Here is a 19,099-nt window from a genome sequence, read left to right on the forward strand (position 1 = left end):
AAATAAGTTTAATGCTGAAAGTACTGACAAGCATTTATGGTAAACTAAAGTATATTTAATGTCACTTCTACTGAAACTTGAATGTCATGCATTTAAATATATTTTTAATTACACATTTGTAATGATGAAGTTGCAATTTAGTTAATTTAAAATACATTAACTTTAAATGCAATATTAAATAACAATCCCGCTAAATAATCAAGTACTTTGTGTTTTAGTCAACACATCAAAATAAGTGCACTCCTTAAAATGTTATACATTTGACATTACAAAGTGCACCTTATAAAAGTGTACTTAAGTGTGTTAAAAACAAAACATGAGCTCTCTTTAAGCAAACCAAAGTGGCCTTTTATTTCATTATCTGCAGGTACAGTTTTTTTAAAAGTATGCTTTTATGGTTTGAAGTACACTACAATAGCACATTCAATACAATTAAGCACACTTCTTTTTCACATGGGAATACAATGGCCCTTTGTGTCTGGCTTATGAAGTGTTATTGTCAGTTTCTTTAGTGTTGTATGTTAATTCTGGTTTGATACTTTACTGTTTGTTTCTGTGTCAAGAATCATGCTTTAGCATCATCTTAAAATATATTGTAGATGGTCACATTTTTCTTTTTCTTGCTACACATTATCATTTAGTTTGGGTAAGCACAAACAGCAGTATTTGTCACTGTAGAAGTTAATTTCAGCTCACTGCAAGTGAGCTGAAATTCTTCACATACCACACAGTTTTTTGATGGCAAGCTGCCATTTGCAGACTGCCTGCTTTACCTGCAGTCCACTGCAAATGCAAAGAGAACAAATGTGCTTTATACGTACAGACTCCTGTTCACACTTGTATGGTTGTGGTGCATAGATTACGCATGCCTCAGAGCTTCAGCGTTTTGCTCTTGAGTGTGTCATCATCTACCTTACAAAGGTGCTTCAATGAATGCCACACTCTTGTGGATGACAAAACAGAGAGAGAGCATTGGAATATATAGTTATATATATATATATATATATATATATACACGTTTTTTCTTTTTCAAACTACGTCACTAGCAGCATAACTTTAAAAAATAATATCACTGTGCCTTCCAACCTGTTACTTTTCACATAGAGAAGTAGAGAGAAGCAGGAAACCTGAGCGCATAAGGATTAGTTCCCTGTCATCTCAACATGGGTTGAAATATGATTGATAGAATATGTATTTACTCTGCCTATTCTGATGCCAATGTCACAATACCCTGTCCTGTTCAAACCTGTGCTAAAGTGAATATACGTCTACCCTGCCTTTATTTCTCATAACTACTAACATTACAGAGTCATGACTCTCCCTGTATCCGTTTATATCCTTTCATCAGTACTGGAGCATAAGCTCCATATTCAGCTCTTAGTCAGAGGCCTGGGGCCCACTAGGGGCTTCAGCAAACTGTCAGCGGGGCCTCAATATGACTGAAAATAAGATGAAACGTGCATTAAAATGACTAAAAATTATTTTAATTCACCTCCTCATCAACTTTTTTTTTTTTTTGTCTGTTGAAGAGCAGACACAAAAATAGGGCTCGTGCTCCAGTGGAAAAAGGACAAGCGATACTGTTATTCTTTGATTTCAATAAAATGAAATGGCATTAGAAATCATAATGCATATGAATTCTGTTTTCATATCTATATCAACTGACCCAATGCTCTAAAAGGAAATTAGTTTGTTACATTGATTTTATCTGCAAAAGTAGCATAAAGTAGCATAACTGCTGAATGTTTGTTGTTTTAGTGCTGATTAAAGGTGAATTTGTGAGTTTTACCAGTACAGATGTTTGTTTGTATTAAGAGGCATAAAATATGAAAGGTATTTTAAAAAGTTTCTTTAGAGCAATTCTAGCCTCAGAATCTTTGATTGATTGAGTGATTAGGAATAAAACAAACAAACAAATAGGTGATTGGTATTGAAGACAACCCAGAAGAGAGCTATGTTGGGGATGTCGCAGGAAATATTTAAACAATTCATACTTAACACTGTACGGGTTTTCAACTCCAACAGATATTAAAACCAGTTCATTATAGGACCATAGGTTTGTGTTTTCTGTAGTCATTATCTACTGCAAAAAGACCCTATCAGACGACTGAAAGGAAGACCAGTTTTTTGCTGAACTAGTCAAAGGAAGGCTAGATTCTGTTGTGATCGTCAGACTTTAAAGATGAGCATCTGGCTGATGATGATCTGCATGTCTCACATTGTGGGAGCAGGTAAACAGTTTTTAGTCATTTCGTAATGTGCTTATTAGTTTATTTTTTTATGTTCCACTAAACTGCTTGAAAAATCAAATGTATTTAAAGGTACTAAATCTGTGAGATATATTTATTTGTTTGTATATTTGTGTTTTGTAAGTGATATTTTTTTCACTTTAGCAAACATTTATTATGCAGAAGGCATATGATAATGGATGACCTAGATACACTGATGATCTGGAATTTTGTAATTACAAAAATTAAACACTTTATGTTGTTTGAAATTGAGTTCTAAAAGAGCCACAATAGAATTAAGAGATAACACAATAACAAACATTACAATCTTTTCATCTAGCGACAAAGCTGTTCATTGTAACACAGTGGCCGACAGTGGCTGAGGTGATGGCTGGAGAAGATGTCATTTTAAACTGCAACATTGTAGAGCTGTACGCCCCGTGTTCAACAGTGGCTTGGCTGAGAGTCAATCCCGAGAACGCAACGATCAGCCTGACCGACAGACTTCAGATCGATCCTCATCACTCGTCCAACCAGCGGACCAGTATTTGTACCGCTGTTATCACCAATTCAACAGTGCATGACTCCAGTATGTACTACTGTGCAGCTGTGCAAAGCCGCTTCGCTCACATCGGTAATGGATCCAGAGTCATTGTGAAAGGTGAGATATAATAATAATAATAATAATAATAATAATAATAATCTCTTTATTTTTAATTAATGTAGTAATATACTTAAATAGAAGTTGCAAGATAAAAATATCATTACTGGCACCCATTGAACAGCAACATAATGACTGCAACAGTTCAAACGCTTTATTATGTTTAGTATTTCTTTCCATTGTAACCAAATATTTCCCCTAATCTCGTTCCAGAACACGCAGTGTTTCCTGTTATTGATATTCTTACTCCACTGATCACGAACGGTCCTTTGGTCCCTCTTCAGTGTGTTGTGTACGGGGTCGAGGCTTCTCGGGTTCATATGTTCTGGACTGTGGAGGGGAGAAAAGAGAAAGGACAGCCTGCTTTGACACATGGGAACAATGGTGCCATCCAGATCTCTAGGAACCAGATCCTGATTACTGCTGAGGAGTGGAAAAGGAAGGTGCAGTGTGTGTGTGTAGTTGAGTTTGGAGGACAGCTCTATACCAAGACCCTTCAGCCACATGGTACAGTATAACATTAAATCTAAAATATAGTTTGGCATATTTGAATGATCTCTGCAAATTCTGATTTGCATCCCAAATAAATTACAATTCAAAATATTGAAATCAAATAGAAATCAGCTATATTAAATTCTAATAATATTTCACAATGTTACTGGTTTACTGTATTTTTGATTAAATAAATGCAGCTTGCTTAAGAGACTTCTTTTAAAAACAATTCAAATCTTTTCTTTATTCATTGCTTTCTAATGCACATCTTTGTATTAAATATTCTATATGATTTATTTTTCTAAATGAACTTTTTCACATTTTCTCTCTCCACAGATGCACCAGATGTGTGTTATGCTGTAAAATACATATATCTGTCTGTCTGCTTAATTTTTGGTCTCTTGTTTCTGGTAACAGTGATTGTTTATAGGCTTGGACGGAAAACCTTCATTATGATATGTGTATGCAAAAACATATAGTTTTAAAGAGTTTTCAGTTTATTATTTTGCTCTGACGCATTTTTATGCATCAAACTTATTTTGGTATTTGGCATTGCTGTACATCAGATGAAAGAAGGCAACAGTTACTAATATTTTGATATCTCTTCCCAAAAAGCATAAGTAATTGTGATGTTTTTGTTCAGATTTTTTAATGATCGTTATGGATCTTTGATGTTTTGAATATTGTGGTTTATTTTGTGAAATTTACACTTTCATCCAATTGTTCTGAACTTTGTTTATTCCATAGAGTGAATAAAAAAACCCCGAATCTAATAAACATATTGTTTGACCCCCTTTATCTTGAAATCATATGAATTTATACCAATAATCTTAAATCAGAAAAAAAAAAAAAATAACTATATCAATTTTATTTTATTTTCATATACTAGGCTATTTGTTATAGCCTATAAAAGTGTCAGTGTGATAATTGTAAGGAAAAAAAACAAAACATTTAGATATTTAGAAAACAAAACATTAGATATTGTGCCTTATGTGGCTTCTGTTATGTGTGGCAGGGCCAGGAAGTCATTTTCTTTTCATTTCCTCAGTTTTGTTGTATCTCTGTGTCCTCTTTATTGTGTGGTTGCATGCATAGCGCAAGCAAAATGGTGATGTGGACCTCACCTCGTATTGGTTAATGTCCAGACTTTACTTTGTCAGCGGAAAATCTTCAGTCTCAAAAGTACCGCAGTGAAACCTCAAAGATGCATAATTCCAACCCTAAAGACTTTGGTGGAAGAACAAAATTGCTGATTGCTGTTCAAATGAAATAGGACACAACCATGTGCCACATCGCTTCAGACTTAGATCATGTGTTTAGTCATCATTGTCTTATGTTAAATAGCTGACAGTTGTGTTATACATCAAGAGTACAACAAAGATTTACTCATCCCACACAGAATTCATGCAGTTCTCATTTGAAATTCAGCTAGAAAAAACATGGTATCCAGTTTCGGTAAAATATATATAAAATAATACATTTATTATACTTATTACATTTCTTATTTACGCAATATCACATGACCAAGAGTGTTGTTGTTCCAGCTGTAGGCACAAGAACTCCGATTCACAGTGGTGCTGATATTCAGACCAAACTATACAGTAGTTCAATAGAATATAAGTTAATATTGAGTAACGTACATTTTATAGTAATGCTAGTTTCTTTGTGTTTTTGCTCGACTAAAAGCCAAAGCTTGACCAGTAGTTGTGTGAACAACCCACAGTAAAGTGTCTCGTTCATAAATGAATCTGTTTTGAACTAATAAGATGAGTGAATGATTCAATGACACACTTTCACTTGTTTCTTTTGTGAATGAATCAGTGTTTAAATGAATGGAAATTAATTGGTTGAATGGATGATTCAGTGATGACTATTAGCCACTAGTCGCTATTTAATAGCGAAAACAATCTTTAGAAAAGGTCACAGAATAATTTCCTCCTCTAATATGCAAACTGTACGTGCAAACACAAACAAATAGAGTGATACAAACAGTAAAAAATCCCAGTGGTGCTCAAATGTACATCAGCACCCTTGTAAAAACAAACATGTGAATTGGACTGTCATATATCCTATGATAACTGTTATCAGTTGTTACATTAGGGCTATTATTTTAGTGTTGTGTGTGTGTGTGTGTTTGTGTGTGTGTGTGTGTGTGTAAATGACACACCTTCTAATGTATTAATATTTAGCTCAGCTTGTGGAAAAGACACTTGTGATTAACTTTGATGCATCATGCCAGTTTCTCTTTACCACCAGTGTTTTTAGTTCAGTATATTATAAAAGTAAAAAAAAAAAAAAAACATTAGTAATTTGGTATATTAACATTATTTAAATTAACTGTAAAATTAAGATAATTCTGTAAAACCTAGAATATTACTACCATATTTTTACTGTAAAGTTCTGGCAACCACTGCTGCTTAATTTCAGTTTTATAGTGCTGCCTAAATAACAATAACTGTAGTAATGGGATTGTGGTTCAATCTGCAATTTTGTAATGGGTAGTGAGCTATATAATATGTCAGGAATAACGTTGTTTCTCAGTTTAGATCCTAACTGAGCCTTTTAACCGTTTTAACAGCTGAAGAAACGACCGTGGATATAGACAGGAAAAGGTGTGTGATTTGTCACACTCAGCACATTTCTCTCAGTTTCTTGGGCCTGTGAAGTCTTCAGACAGCATGTATGACCTCCTTTTACTTGTCTTGTTATATTTAATTTCGCCAGAAGGTAAGCTAATAGTATTTGTATTTTTTTATGCATATCAGTAAGTTTGTACCTAAAACTAGTGTAATTGATAAGACTAGCAGACTAGTTTCATTATTGACATTTGGATGTCTGAATCCGTTTGCAGCGATACCGGGAACAGTTTATCAGTTTCCCCCGTCAGTGAAGGTGAGATCGGGTGAAAGAGTGACCATGCACTGCCAGCTGAATGAGGTTCAGTCATTCTGTCACACAGTGGCCTGGGTCAGAGTACATCCCGTGAGTGGAGTAATAGACATTCTGCAGGACTCAAACATCCCTCACCAGACTAAAGATCAGGAGGAAACCAAAGTGTGTCAGGCTTCCATCTACAACACAACAGTGCAGGATTCTGGGACGTATTACTGCATCGCTACAGACCGTGAGCATATGCACCTTGGGAATGGCACAGCTGTCACTGTACAAGGTACAGAACTTAGCATAGACAAAAAGGTTCAAAAGTTTCTGAACTACCACCTAACATGATGGTTAGTGTTGATAAGAAAGCTTACATCTTTATTGTATAATTATGTGTCAGTCCTTTTTGCTGTTTTATCTCAGTAAAATGGTGTTTATCTTTCTTCTTGTAGCTGACAGCACTGTGATGCCGTCTATTGGTATCATGGCATTTGCCAGCAGCAACAACCACAACTCTACAGTCACTCTTCAGTGTACAGTCGGAGGATTTGCTTCATCACGGGTCTATGTGCACTGGCTCATAGGGAGCAGAAAGGAAAATGGACAAACTTTGTTTGTTTGGGAAGAAGGCGAAGAGAACTCTGTGAAAACTCATAATTATGTATCAGTATCAGCTGAGGAGTGGAGGACAGGAGGAGCTTGCACCTGCATTGTGAAGTTTGGTGGATGGATGTTCAACAAAACTCTGCATTATTATGGTAAATTTTTCATAATATATCTTCATCAAGATAGCAAATCAAATGTTTTAATATTACCTGTCCAAAAATGGGATCAGTGGGATTTCTTGACGGATTTTATATCTATATTATTTTGGATGTTTTGTCCATTTTTACGAAGAAAAGTTTTTGATTCTTTTCTCACAATACTTGTCATTTTATTCTTTTCTCCAGATATCCAGGACACTTGCTATCCTCTTGTCAGTGTAACCAGAACTTTTGCACTTGTTACTGCTCTACTTTTTTTAACAACCTCATTAATTTTATCAGGACGCTTCTAAACCACCAAAATTATGTATTTGATTCTATGACCCAAAAACATCAAATAAATGTTGATTTGTTACAAATAAATGTAAATGTGCATAAAATCTCTCTCTGGCTTGCTTTCTCTCTCTCTGTAAAGTTGAAGTCAAAAGTTTGCATAAACCTTGCAGAATATGCAAAATGTTAATTATTTGACCAAAATAAGAGGGATCATGCAAAATGCATTAATTTTCCGAACATTTTTCATTTTTATTATTTTGTCTAAATACTATATGTTTTTCATTTAGTACTGCCCTTCAGAAGCTAAGATACTTACATGTTTCCCAGAAGACAAACTAAGCTGAATTTACCCTGATCTTCAAATACAAAAAGTTTTCACGCCCCGGCTTATGCATGGTATTTCCTTCTGGAGCATCAGTGAGCGTTTGAACCTTCTGTAATAGTTGCATATGAGTTGTCCTCAGTGTGAAAAGGTGGATCACAAAATAATATAGTCATTGTTGGAAAAGGGTTCAAATACACACACACACAAAAGAATTTGTAGGATATATATATATATATATATATATATATATATATCACCAATATATTTCTTGACATTGACAGGGCCAATAATAAAATAAATATTTAAATAATTTTTGGATAATATGAAATATTTCACTGTAACAAAATCCCCAATGACATTTTATCCAGATTTGTGCTATTGTGATTAATAGAAGTACAGTTAGGCAGGCCTGTGTTTCATTACTCTTTTTCAAAGTAAAAAAAAAACCCCGACTCCAGAGACAAACTCGTTTAAACAGCGTAAAGCAAATACAAAATGACACAAGCAGGATTAGTGGAAAATCTAGCAGGATTACTACTATACTAGATCTGGGCTGTGGCTGAAACCAAGAGCTCAGAACTCGTGAAGCGCCCTCATGTGGTAAACAACACTACTAATACCATAGACCAGGGGTGTCCAAACTCGGTCCTGCAGAGTTTAGCTCCAACTTGCCACAACACACCTGCCTGGAAGTTTCTAGTATGCCTATTAAGAGCTTGATTAGCTTCAGGTGTGTTTTAATTAGGGTTAGAGCTAAACTCTGCAGGACATTGGCCCTCCAGGACCGAGTTTGGACAGGCCTGCCATAGACTAAGCCTGCATCACAATGTGCATACTCTCCATTTTATAGCATATATATAATTGATCCCTTCTCTGTGGATACACTGTTTTAGTCGTAGTGAGAAGGCAATAAGCATCATAGATTTGATATAATAATGATACAATTAAATTGAAGAGGATAATTGTGTTAAATACATTCTATTATTAACTCCCCATAAAATGTACAATTGAAAATATTTTCATTTTTAAACCTATTAGCATTACAATTGCTGGACATGTTTTGTCCTGTGTCTCAAGTATCAGTGACACATATTAGAAGTTTGAGAGGAAAGAGATGCGGACTATTTTCTCTCTGGGGCATCAGTGGCATATGTCTATACCGTTTTTGACTGCCTCGGGTGCTGCCACCAAATTCTAAATTCTGACAGGCTATTTCCTATGTTAGAGCATATTAAAACGAATAAATCACTAGAATCTGGTGGAATAAAGGAGGAGTTTCAAAAATCTGTGGTCATCAGCTCAAAGGATCCTTCCTCAGCTTTTGCTGACATGTTTCTTTCCACTTGTCTGGAAAGTTTCAGAAATACTCAAAACATGAATACATAAGAGAGAGAAACAAACCCTTGTTTTTTATAGCCTATGTCAAGTATATATAGTAACACTTCAGATTAGGGAACACATATTCACTATTGACCAAGCGTTTTCCCTCAATAAACTCCTAATTTTGCTTCTTACTGATAATAAGTAAGGTATAGTTGTTGTAGTTATGATCAGGTATTTGGTAGGGTTAAGTGATCTAGAATATGGTTATGCAGAATAAAGCGTTAATATGTGCTTTATAAATAAACAGGCAGCCAACATGCTAGTAATATGCATGCTAAGCAGCTGGTTAATAGTGTGCCTTGATCTGAAGTGTTATAGTATAAAATCCTGCTCAGATCTATAGCTCACAGTCCCAAATCTCATTTGTGCATGTCCATATTCAAACGTAACGCCTCAAAACTGCACCAGAATAAAAGTTCAATTCCTATTGCTTCCTAACAAAGTCATTTCCATTCCAAATGAGTAAAGGCAGAAAAAACAACAACTTTATTTTGGCAACAAGAAGAGACATAATCAAACAATAATATAGATTATTCATATGATTTTGACTCAAGCACAACTCTATATTAAGTCTGAAAGATGCTTGTTCACCCACAGAGCACAAAAGAAAGTCAGATCAGAGAGAAAAGTATAACATTAATTGCTTTCATCATAATCATAAACAGCTATTGGAGGGTGCAAATTAAATTACTATTAATCATTATTAATTTTTTGTAATTGTTTGGCATAGTATAACATTCCTTTCAATAACACTGATGTCCAGTGGTGCCCCGAAGAAAAAAAAGGGGGAAAAAAGGAAAGATTATTTGAAGAAAACATCAAAGTGATATGCACAAGGATTGGCTACTGTATATACTGTTTCACATAACATATATGATTAAAAAGAATTCTATTTTAATTTTACCTTTTATTTTAATGTTGGACTTAAATTCAGCCCTAAACTGATGGGATCCACAGGGTAAAACTAGACACAATAAATAAATGAATAAAGTTAATATAGCATTCATACCAAAACTACGTTTTAGTCCTGGCCAAATCATTTTTGACTTCTCTTGTATAGGTTAATCTAAACACTTTCAAAAAAGTTTTTTTTTTTACAAATTCACCAATAACTACTTAAAAGGAACATTTAACAAACAATAAATATATTTTCATATAATTATTGGACTATACCATGCTTACCATTACAGACGAAATTTCTGCAGTTCCTGTCTGTTTGCCTGTTAAAGGAAAAACACAATGACTTTTGACTTTATTTAATAAAATATTCAGTGTGGTTATGTGTTAGGATGTAGCTACAGGCAGATTTAGTGCACTAGATGACTATCTAACACACACAAACACACACACACACACACACACACAGAGAGAATAGCAACAGCATCAATCAGTTTACAGTAGAATAGTCATATTACCATTTAGAAAATATTTTCCTGCATGAAACAAATGTTTGAGACATACTATTGCTTGATATATTGATACTGTAAATGTTTTTTGTCATATGCATCTCTTTTTTTTTGTAATGGAGAAAGTTCAATTGAATCTTACCATTTTTACCAGTTTCATATTTTTGTGTTAGTACTTTGTAAATAAACCATGTATTTTCATTTTATTTATGTATTTATCCTGAGAATTACACAGTTTTACACCATATCACCAACAGGCTATTTATGTATAATAATTCTGTGTTTCAAGCATGTAGTAGTTTGCATATTTTAGTTACTTAGTTATTAGGTTGTTAAAATTCCTTAGTCATCACTATAGCATTTAACCAGATTTAAATTGAAATGCTTACCATGCCATAAACAAACAGAGAAGACCACAGCCATAGTCAGCAATACTGTCCCTAAGCCACCATACAGAATCCATGGAGTAATTTGATTCAACTCTGAAAGATTAACCATGATCAGAGTATAATGAATAATTAATAAACTCATGTTTTAGCATGTACAGAGTTCAATAGTAAACACAAGGATTTAGTCTTTTGATATCCTTTATAATGACCTAATATAGCTTGCCTGAATGAACAAGAAGTGATTTTTTTCACTCGTTTAAAAATCAGATATTACAGTTAAATTTAGAGTTAACACTTTAGTATAAGGATCAATTCTCACTATTAACTAGGTGCTTATTAGCATGCCTATAATTAACATATTGGCTGTTTATTAGTATTTATAGAGCACATATTCTGCACGACCATATTCTACATCCCTAACCAATACCTAAACTTAACAACAACCCTACTAACTATTAATAAGCACCGAATTAGGAGTTCATTAAGGCAAAATTCATAAAAGTTAATGGTTTCTTCATTAATTAGAGAATTGAACCTTAAAATAAAGTGTGCCCAATTATATTAAATAGCTATAATTTGTACAACAGAATGAATAAAATTATCCGAAATATTCCAATCAGTTTTAGCTATTTAATCAATTTTACAGGTGTTTGTAATAAACACAAAACCACTGCCTGAAAAATAAAAACAAACTTTATAGTTACTTTGACAATTAGTGAGACAACTGGTCTGTTTTTAGAAATCTGAAACAAAGAGAATATAAGAGGGCAATAATGTGTAACATTTTTCTTGATGTTTCTCTGTAATTTTCATAATTTACGCACCGCTTTGCGTCAGAGTTTTGGAGATGGTCTTGCCATCATATTCAGCAAAGCACTGAATTTCATCGGCTTCGTCCCATTCCTCTGCAGGAATGGAGAGATGAGCTCGTGTGAATTCTGTGGCTGAATCAGTGTGGCTTGTCCAGGCGGACTCGGTCCATCCAGCACGCTCCTTCTCTCCAATCCTCCAGAACACGTGCACCTGAGACGGGACAAGTCCAGTCACAAGACACTGCAGATAATACTCTACCGATGACGACTCAGGTTCATGTGCTGAGTGTAAGATGGATAGTTTTGGTTCAGAACGATCTATAGCAGAGAACAGCAAGTCAAAATGTTGCTTGTTTTAGTAACTTTGATCCTAGAAAAAGTGTAATGAGATTTCACTCCAGATTCAGGCCTACCTGTTACGATCACCCTGCTCCCATTGCCGATCATAGCCATTTGGTTATAATGACTAATGCAGTAGTACATGCCTGAATCTTTAACGGACAAGTTCTTAAGAGTCAAAACGCAAGTTTTATCATCATGTTGTCGAACATTATTCTCATAGTTAGTATTCACTGTTGTGAGTTTTCCAGTCCGCAGATTAAACTTTCCCCATGCAGCAGCATTAAAGCAGTACTTTACAGGCTGCTCAAATATACATCTTAACTCTACAGAACCTCCGGCTGAGACGTGTGTGAGTCCCGGTGACTGAGTCAAGATGAACGAGTGAGTAGCTGCAAATGAGAGAATAAAAAGGGCATACAGCAAATATTCTACATGATGAAACATTAAGTTAATAAGTAATTGAGATAAATGTCATGATATTGAACACTGGTATAGACTTACTTAGTACAGAAGAAATGCATAAAATCCAACAGCGCATCCAGGCACCCATATTAACAGTTTCAAGGCTCTAATGTATCTTTTAATATCACCATCTGTAACAATCTTAATGCAACGAGGTGCCAGTACGCAAGAGTTTGATTGAAACTGCAAGGAAAAAAAGAAAAACTCACCAGAGGGTGGCCCTTCCTGTAGCAACAGTGGAGGAAATATCTATTTATGCTGTGAATCAGAGACTGTGTACGAAGTTAAAGCAACTTACTATGATGGAAATATTTGGTTTAGCAAACAGGCTGCAAAGTAGCACTTATATTGTTTCATATATCGTTGAAGTGGATATGGTTTGATATTGCTTTAATCTCAGCACTAATAATGTTTGATGTAGTTCTTAAGTCATATTTTGCTGATGTATTCGGTACTCTGTCCATATATTTCTGTATTCTGTTCTGTACATTTAGAAAAGAAATGTACTGATAATTCTATTAATTTTACAGACCTTTACATGCAACAAAGTGCAAATTTCAAAATGCAGATAAAATAAAAAGTCAATACTGAAAAAAACTCAAATTAATACACATTGTGCCTTATTTTTGCAGTTTTTTCCCAATTCTTTTAATGAATTTGTTTGTGTTTTCCATTGCATTTTAACTCTCTGCTTTCTGAAAATCTTTGTACAATCTGGACGCAGTCATGTGTTTTGATCTAACCGCACGGATGTGAGATGAAGAGCAGCACGGTGTAAGAACGACCAATGCTCAAAGCCCACACCTTCCCCCACAAACTGACAGTACTGTTTCTCCACCCTGCACTTCAGACAGCTGCATCGCCCGAAAATGAAAATAAAAAAATGATTTGCTTTCTCCTGTGGAATGTATTTTTCCATGCATTGTTGTTTAACACTGTTGAGCATAAAATTCATACAGGGTTATGTAAGTAAATTATGACCGAATTTTCTTTTTTGGGTCAAACAGGCCTATTCGTTTATGAAATTTGACCAATATAAATGGAAATCATCAAAAACATACACCTTCAAAGATTAGTTCACTTTTAAAAACACTTTTGCTGATAATTTACTCACCCCCATGTCATCCAAGATGTCCATGTCTTTCTTTCTTCAGTCGAAAAGAAATGAAGGTTTTTGATGAAAACATTTCTCCATATAATGAACTTCATTGGGACCCAAACGGTTCAAGGTCCAAATGACAGTTTCAGTGCGGCTTCAAAGGGCTTTAAACGATACCAGACGATGAATAAGGGTCTTATCTAGCGAAACGATCGGTCATTTCAAAAATAAATAAAAAAGTTTAAGTTTTATAAGCACAAATGCTCGCCTTGCTCTGTTCTGTGCGTTCGTGACGTCACGTAATACGCAATGACGTTGAAAAGGTCACGGTTGACTTAGGCGGAAGTACCGAGTCAGTGTTTACAAATGTGCAGAAGGAGGACCATATACACATATTCAAATGTCTTTGTGTCAGTTTATCGTTTAAAATGCCCATTTCGTGTGCGTATCCTGGGTGTTTTAATATTAAAAAGCCCACTGACTCGGTACTTCCGCCTACCTCAACCATGACCTTTTCCACGTAATTGCGTATTACGTGACGTCATGAACGCACATCACAGAACAGAGCAAGGCGAGCATTTGTGCTTATAAAACTTAAACTTTTTTATTTATTGTTTTTTTAAAAGTGAACTAATCCTTTAATACAATTAGAAATACAAAAATGATTTTGCTTTCTTAATTCAGAGTTTACATTCACTAATACTAATCCTAATCCTAAAATCTATAAATCTGCATAATACAAAAGAGGAAAACATAGCTATTCACAATTTTGCTCTAATTCAACTTTATATGTCAATATGTCAACATTAACCTATTTTTTCATAATATTCATAATGTTTTTATTTTGAATGTTTTGTTAATACAGATGTGCAGACTAATTTTATTTGCAAATCATCATATTTCATAACACTCTTAGTGTGGTTATTTACATACCGTAGGGATGGAAGGAAGGGAAAAAGAACATTATATACCAATACAAAGGCATAATTCAAACAGTTTCATATCAAAGTAAATGCCAGTGAAATCTTTCATTACTTAGGCTTTGATATTAAATGAAGTTTGAATTATGCCTTTGATTATTAATAATATAATAAATAATAATAATAATGCATAAACATATATTTGAGATTGTTGTCACGTGACTTTTTTTGTGATGGTTTGAAAACCCACAGTGCATGTAACAGAAACATTTTTGCAGCAAAATGGACAAAGTAGGTTTTCACTTTTGTTTCATGAGAGCCTTGTCTCTTCTAACATCCTGTTATGCAGTTTCTGTCTAACCACCAGCTGGCAAAAGGCTACAGCAAGAGGCCATACATTTTCCTGTTTCATACACTGTGGGTTTTCAACACATCAAAAAAAAAAATAAATAAAAATATGACAAAAATCTCAAATATATGTTGCTTGGCAATGCCTGCATTATTATTTTATTATAATAATAAAAATGAACATTACTATAAGATGAATTTTAATTTGATGCATGGGCCCCCGGGCCACTTTTGCAAGGAGAAGTTGTGCACGTAAGGGATGTAGGACAGGATTTTCAGAAATCATTCTAATTGGCTGATTTGCTGCTCAAGAAACATACACTGTTATGATCAGTGTTGAGAATGGTTGTGCTGCTTCATGTACTGTGGAAACTTTGATAGGATTCTTCAACAGAAAATTATATTATAAAATGATATGTATACCTGTCTGGAAATGGTGAAGGCCTACAGAGGGCCAAAATTAAACCCATTTTCAAAAGGACACATTTTTATTTAAAAAAATAAGATACAAATCAAACATAAAAAAACAGTTCATAACTAATAAACATTCATGACCATGGACATTATAAAAAAGAAGAACCGGCGATTCCACTGTTTTAAGATATATGAGTAAACAATAGCAATATATTCAATTTCTGAACTTTTATTTTAGTATTTTATTTTTTTTAGCATGCCCCAACATTTTCTTCTCCACACTGAAAAAAAAGACGAACGAAAATCCCAAGTATGTAAGAATGATCCTTATAAGTGTTACTTTGTAAGTTGTAATTTTGCAGTTTCCTTTAATTCATATAATTTCAAATTCTGCTTTTGCATTACCTTTATTCTTTTGATGGACCAACATCCTGTCCATGACTGATGGGATCCCCAGAGAAACACTGGACAAAATATTAACATCATAAAATGCAAGCTGAAGTGTATAAAATTGGTTTAATTCAAAGTTTGCAAAGCATTTCCCCCCACAAATAGTTGCAACTTTCTCACGCTCTTATAAGAATATTTGATCTGCTGTGTGTTTGCTTGAACAGTTTGCTCATATTTCTATTATTTGTCAATGAATAAATATAATAGAAATATTGACAGCTCAATGCCACGATTGAGCAGTCAGAATCAAGTGATCCAGAGAGCCATCATTAAAAATGAACACTTTTATAGGTTCTCCATACATTTTTCTTTTTTAATTCCATGACATTTATGACCACCTCTGTCTATAGCTCCAAAGAGGACAAAAAGCAAAATTAAAGTAAGTGATTTAAAATGCTAGCCCAAATCATTTGAAGACAAAAACTGCGAGGAACAAACCAAAATTTAAGCCATCATTTCTAAAAATCTCTAATTTTCTGTTCTACACATTTGACTTCGAAAATAGAGCAAGTTGGCACATTTTAGGTACTTAAAAAAATGCTAAAACCTTTATCGATATCACTAATAAAAGTAACCCTACATTGCATTCCTCATGAAAAATACATGTTCATGTGTGATACATATTTAAAGCTTGTTTATTATTTAAGGAATAGTTCTTTTTTAAGACACATTCAGAAATAAGTTTATTGATCCAATTCAATGTTCATCATCTTCATTTCTGTCTCTTACCATAGCAGATGAACTCTCTTCTCTCAGTGTGTTCTGTTTACCTGATAAAGAACAAATCAATAAACACATTCATTTGTCTGCTGCTGTTTTCCTTGTGTAATATAACAATTATTGCATATATTGTGAGTATTAAATGCAGCATATAGAAAAGTCATTTTACCGTATGAAATTTTGCGATGGGCATCTTTTCTTGTGAGCCTAAAATGAAAAATATTTTACGGCTCGATTAAGTTAATTTGTATTTCATTAATTTGGGAGTTTTTAAGTTTATAAAGTATATGTTGTAATACTGACCGTCTGGATTTTTTGGTCATCAACATATCTGAGAATTGTAATGAAGAAAATAAAATGTATGCCAAGATGTCTCATATAATCACCAATACCTTTCCATTTTAAAAATTACTGATTGATGTCACTGTAGTTTTAAATTTTCATATCCAAATCATTTTTGCTTCTGCATTTATTTAGGAACTGTGCATAACCTACTCATTTTCTCCAGACTATGTAAACCAGCACGTGAATAATCTGAATATTTCGGGTAGAAAGTTAATACTTTTCAATAAATAAAAAATAAGCTAATAGATAGATAAATAAATAAGCTTGTCATAGACCTATAGCTATGCATTCTAATTATTTAAAAAATAATAATATATTATATTTACAACAATTACATTAGTATTTACAACAGTGTAGTCTAGGCATACAAAATCAATAGCATTAAATTCTTACCTTGGTATAATCCCACTAACATAATGACAGTTATAATTATGGTCAGGAGCGCTGCCACACAGCCGGCGTACACAAGCCACGAGTAGATTTCAGGTTCAGGTCCTGAAATATAGCAGCGAGCAGAGGAATAAAAACTAAATATATAGCTATTAGTTCATTAATAACCATAACTCTAATGCTGTAACATTGAGCATTATAAGCTATATTTTTTCCAATTCATGTAACTTGTTGTTACAAACTTTTCTACTTGATTTCATGATTTTTCTTTTCTTCTACAGTAATTCAATTCAAACTGGAAAAAACAAAACAAATGTCAGTACTTAGTTTTAATGGATTCCCGTGAGTGGACAATATCAGTCGTATACCTTACCATTTTCCTGTTCTCTGAGACTTTCAGCATTTACGCACCTCTTTGCGTCAGAGTTTTGGAGATGGTCTTGCCATCATATTCAGCAAAGCACTGAATTTCATCGGCTTCGTCCCACTCCTCTGCAGGAATGGAGAGATGAGCTCGTGTGAATTCTGTGGCTGAATCAGTGTGGTTTGTCCAGGCGGACTCGGTCCATCCAGCACGCTCCTTCTCTCCAATCCTCCAGAACACGCGCACCTGAGACGGGACAAGTCCAGTCACAAGACACTGCAGATAATACTCTACCGATGACGACTCAGGTTCATGTGCTGAGTGTAAGATGGATAGTTTTGGTTCAGAACGATCTATAGCAGAGAACAGCAAGTCAAAATGTTGCTTGTTTTAATAACTTTGATCCTAGAAAAAGTGTGATGACTGATGAGATTTCACTCCAGATTCAGGCCTACCTGTTACGATCACCCTGCTCCCATTGCCGATCATAGCCATTTGGTTATAATGACTAATGCAGTAGTACATGCCTGAATCTTTAACGGACAAGTTCTTAAGAGTCAAAACGCAAGTTTTATCATCATGTTGTCGAACATTATTCCCATAGTTAGTATTCACTGTTGTGAGTTTTCCAGTCCGCAGATTAAACTTTTCCCATGCAGCAGCATTAAAGCAGTACTTTACAGGCTGCTCAAATATACATCTTAACTCTACAGAACCTCCGGCTGAGACGTGTGTGAGTCCCGGTGACTGAGTCAAGATGAACGAGTGAGTAGCTGCAAACAAAATAATAATAAAAACACGTTTACAAATGTTTCGGAGTTTTGTATTATGACTAGAATATTAGATTAAATAGTTAAACTCTTTGAAATTAATAAAAATACATGTGATAGAATGTTCTGAAAATGGAGGCAAAAAAAAAAAAACTTACTGTGTGAAGCAAAAAAGCAAGAACATAACAGCGTCCAAAGATGCATCCAAGTACCCATGTTTATATTCTCAAGTGTCTAGAAAAAATATCTGATGTTACCACTTTTAACTTAACAAGGCAATCATAGAATGAAACGCCTCCCAGTTTGACTGAAAACGGCCTGCAAGGAGAAACATTATAAGAAAGAAAAACCTTGCAATTCTCCAGTGGGTGGACCCTCATTGCCTATATAAATCAGTTGTGCAAAAGCTAGGCCTACACCTGCTGCTACTGTGCCTGTTTGCATTATGCGTTAGTTTCCCAGTGGTCTGGACCTCTTGAATGTGCTAATTAGTTATACTGGTCATGATGCTTTTGGAAAACATGTTGCCAAAATAAATTAAAAATTTTGCTATAAATTGAAATATGCTTAATTTGGAGTTTCAGGAAATGGGGTCATGGGGCCATATTACATGCATCTCATACCTCCCAGAATGACTGCTTAATACTCTTCTCTGTTGTTTTATTATAGTTTCCTTACTTTGGAAGTACAATGTGTCAGTCTGCTGAGGCCTGTTAATATTTATCATTCCGTACATGACTTGTTTGTCAAGACATAACCCCGCTTCATGAACTCAGAGGCCAAAAAGGACATTGTGCTGCTTGTGAAAGAGGCTTGATGTTTCAGGTTTATATATTTCATATATCATTCACAAAGTCAC

At 34.4% G+C, this 19,099-nt stretch overlaps 3 protein-coding genes across 8 annotated transcripts; 2 read left to right on the forward strand and 1 right to left on the reverse strand.

The window, feature by feature from the left end:
- Positions 1 to 2,143: 2,143 nt before the first annotated feature.
- Positions 2,144 to 4,178, forward strand: LOC306885264 (uncharacterized protein). Its single transcript, XM_079441674.1, has 4 exons — positions 2,144 to 2,231; positions 2,569 to 2,889; positions 3,103 to 3,396; positions 3,718 to 4,178. The coding sequence occupies exons 1-4, from the start codon at positions 2,183 to 2,185 to the stop codon at positions 3,858 to 3,860; spliced, it is 807 nt and encodes a 268-aa protein (XP_079297800.1). The 5' UTR covers positions 2,144 to 2,182; the 3' UTR covers positions 3,861 to 4,178.
- A 1,835-nt stretch (positions 4,179 to 6,013) lies between these two features.
- LOC306885218 (immunoglobulin lambda-1 light chain-like) lies at positions 6,014 to 7,401 on the forward strand. Its single transcript, XM_079441612.1, has 4 exons — positions 6,014 to 6,108; positions 6,233 to 6,550; positions 6,714 to 7,019; positions 7,212 to 7,401. Exons 1-4 carry the CDS (start codon positions 6,060 to 6,062, stop codon positions 7,316 to 7,318), a joined length of 780 nt encoding a protein of 259 aa, XP_079297738.1. The 5' UTR covers positions 6,014 to 6,059; the 3' UTR covers positions 7,319 to 7,401.
- Positions 7,402 to 9,472: 2,071 nt separating this feature from the next.
- Positions 9,473 to 18,549, reverse strand: LOC306885399 (immunoglobulin lambda-1 light chain-like). Of its 6 annotated transcripts, XR_013785531.1 has the most exons (14): positions 18,399 to 18,549; positions 17,926 to 18,243; positions 17,518 to 17,823; positions 17,110 to 17,211; positions 16,675 to 16,702; positions 16,541 to 16,578; positions 16,381 to 16,421; positions 15,607 to 15,665; positions 11,629 to 11,827; positions 11,509 to 11,547; positions 10,805 to 10,897; positions 10,192 to 10,229; positions 9,914 to 9,973; positions 9,474 to 9,761 (listed from the first exon to the last, which is right to left on the reverse strand). XR_013785531.1 is itself a non-coding variant. In XM_079441871.1 (9 exons), exons 1-8 carry the CDS (start codon positions 18,454 to 18,456, stop codon positions 15,609 to 15,611), a joined length of 948 nt encoding a protein of 315 aa, XP_079297997.1. In that variant the 5' UTR covers positions 18,457 to 18,549; the 3' UTR covers positions 15,261 to 15,482; positions 15,607 to 15,608. The 6 variants fall into 6 exon arrangements, 4 of the variants coding, with proteins under 4 accessions (XP_079297999.1, XP_079298000.1, XP_079297997.1 ...); XR_013785530.1 differs by lacking the exon at positions 11,509 to 11,547; XM_079441871.1 differs by lacking the exons at positions 9,474 to 9,761; positions 9,914 to 9,973; positions 10,192 to 10,229; ... (1 more) ...; positions 11,509 to 11,547; positions 11,629 to 11,827 and adding an exon at positions 15,261 to 15,482.
- Positions 18,550 to 19,099: the final 550 nt, after the last annotated feature.

Source organism: Barbus barbus, assembly GCF_936440315.1.
Source record: "Barbus barbus genome assembly, chromosome: 19".
Taxonomy (NCBI): domain Eukaryota; kingdom Metazoa; phylum Chordata; class Actinopteri; order Cypriniformes; family Cyprinidae; genus Barbus; species Barbus barbus.

What these genes read in the sequence shown, in the direction of transcription:
- LOC306885264 (XM_079441674.1), top strand. Translation starts at nt 2,183, where the DNA reads ATGAGCATCTGGCTGATGATGATCTGCATGTCTCACATTGTGGGAGCA. An exon ending in GTCTCACATTGTGGGAGCAG is followed by an intron (nt 2,232 to 2,568) that starts GTAAACAGTTTT and finishes CTTTTCATCTAG; the next exon opens with CGACAAAGCTGTTCATTGTA. An exon ending in CAAGACCCTTCAGCCACATG is followed by an intron (nt 3,397 to 3,717) that starts GTACAGTATAAC and finishes CTCTCTCCACAG; the next exon opens with ATGCACCAGATGTGTGTTAT.
- LOC306885218 (XM_079441612.1), top strand. Translation starts at nt 6,060, where the DNA reads ATGTATGACCTCCTTTTACTTGTCTTGTTATATTTAATTTCGCCAGAA. An exon ending in CACAGCTGTCACTGTACAAG is followed by an intron (nt 6,551 to 6,713) that starts GTACAGAACTTA and finishes TTCTTCTTGTAG; the next exon opens with CTGACAGCACTGTGATGCCG. An exon ending in CAAAACTCTGCATTATTATG is followed by an intron (nt 7,020 to 7,211) that starts GTAAATTTTTCA and finishes TCTTTTCTCCAG; the next exon opens with ATATCCAGGACACTTGCTAT.
- LOC306885399 (XM_079441871.1), bottom strand. Translation starts at nt 18,456, where the DNA reads ATGGGTACTTGGATGCATCTTTGGACGCTGTTATGTTCTTGCTTTTTT. An exon ending in TTGCTTTTTTGCTTCACACA is followed by an intron (nt 18,244 to 18,398) that starts GTAAGTTTTTTT and finishes TTTTGTTTGCAG; the next exon opens with CTACTCACTCGTTCATCTTG. An exon ending in GTTAGTGGGATTATACCAAG is followed by an intron (nt 16,703 to 17,109) that starts GTAAGAATTTAA and finishes TACAATTCTCAG; the next exon opens with ATATGTTGATGACCAAAAAA.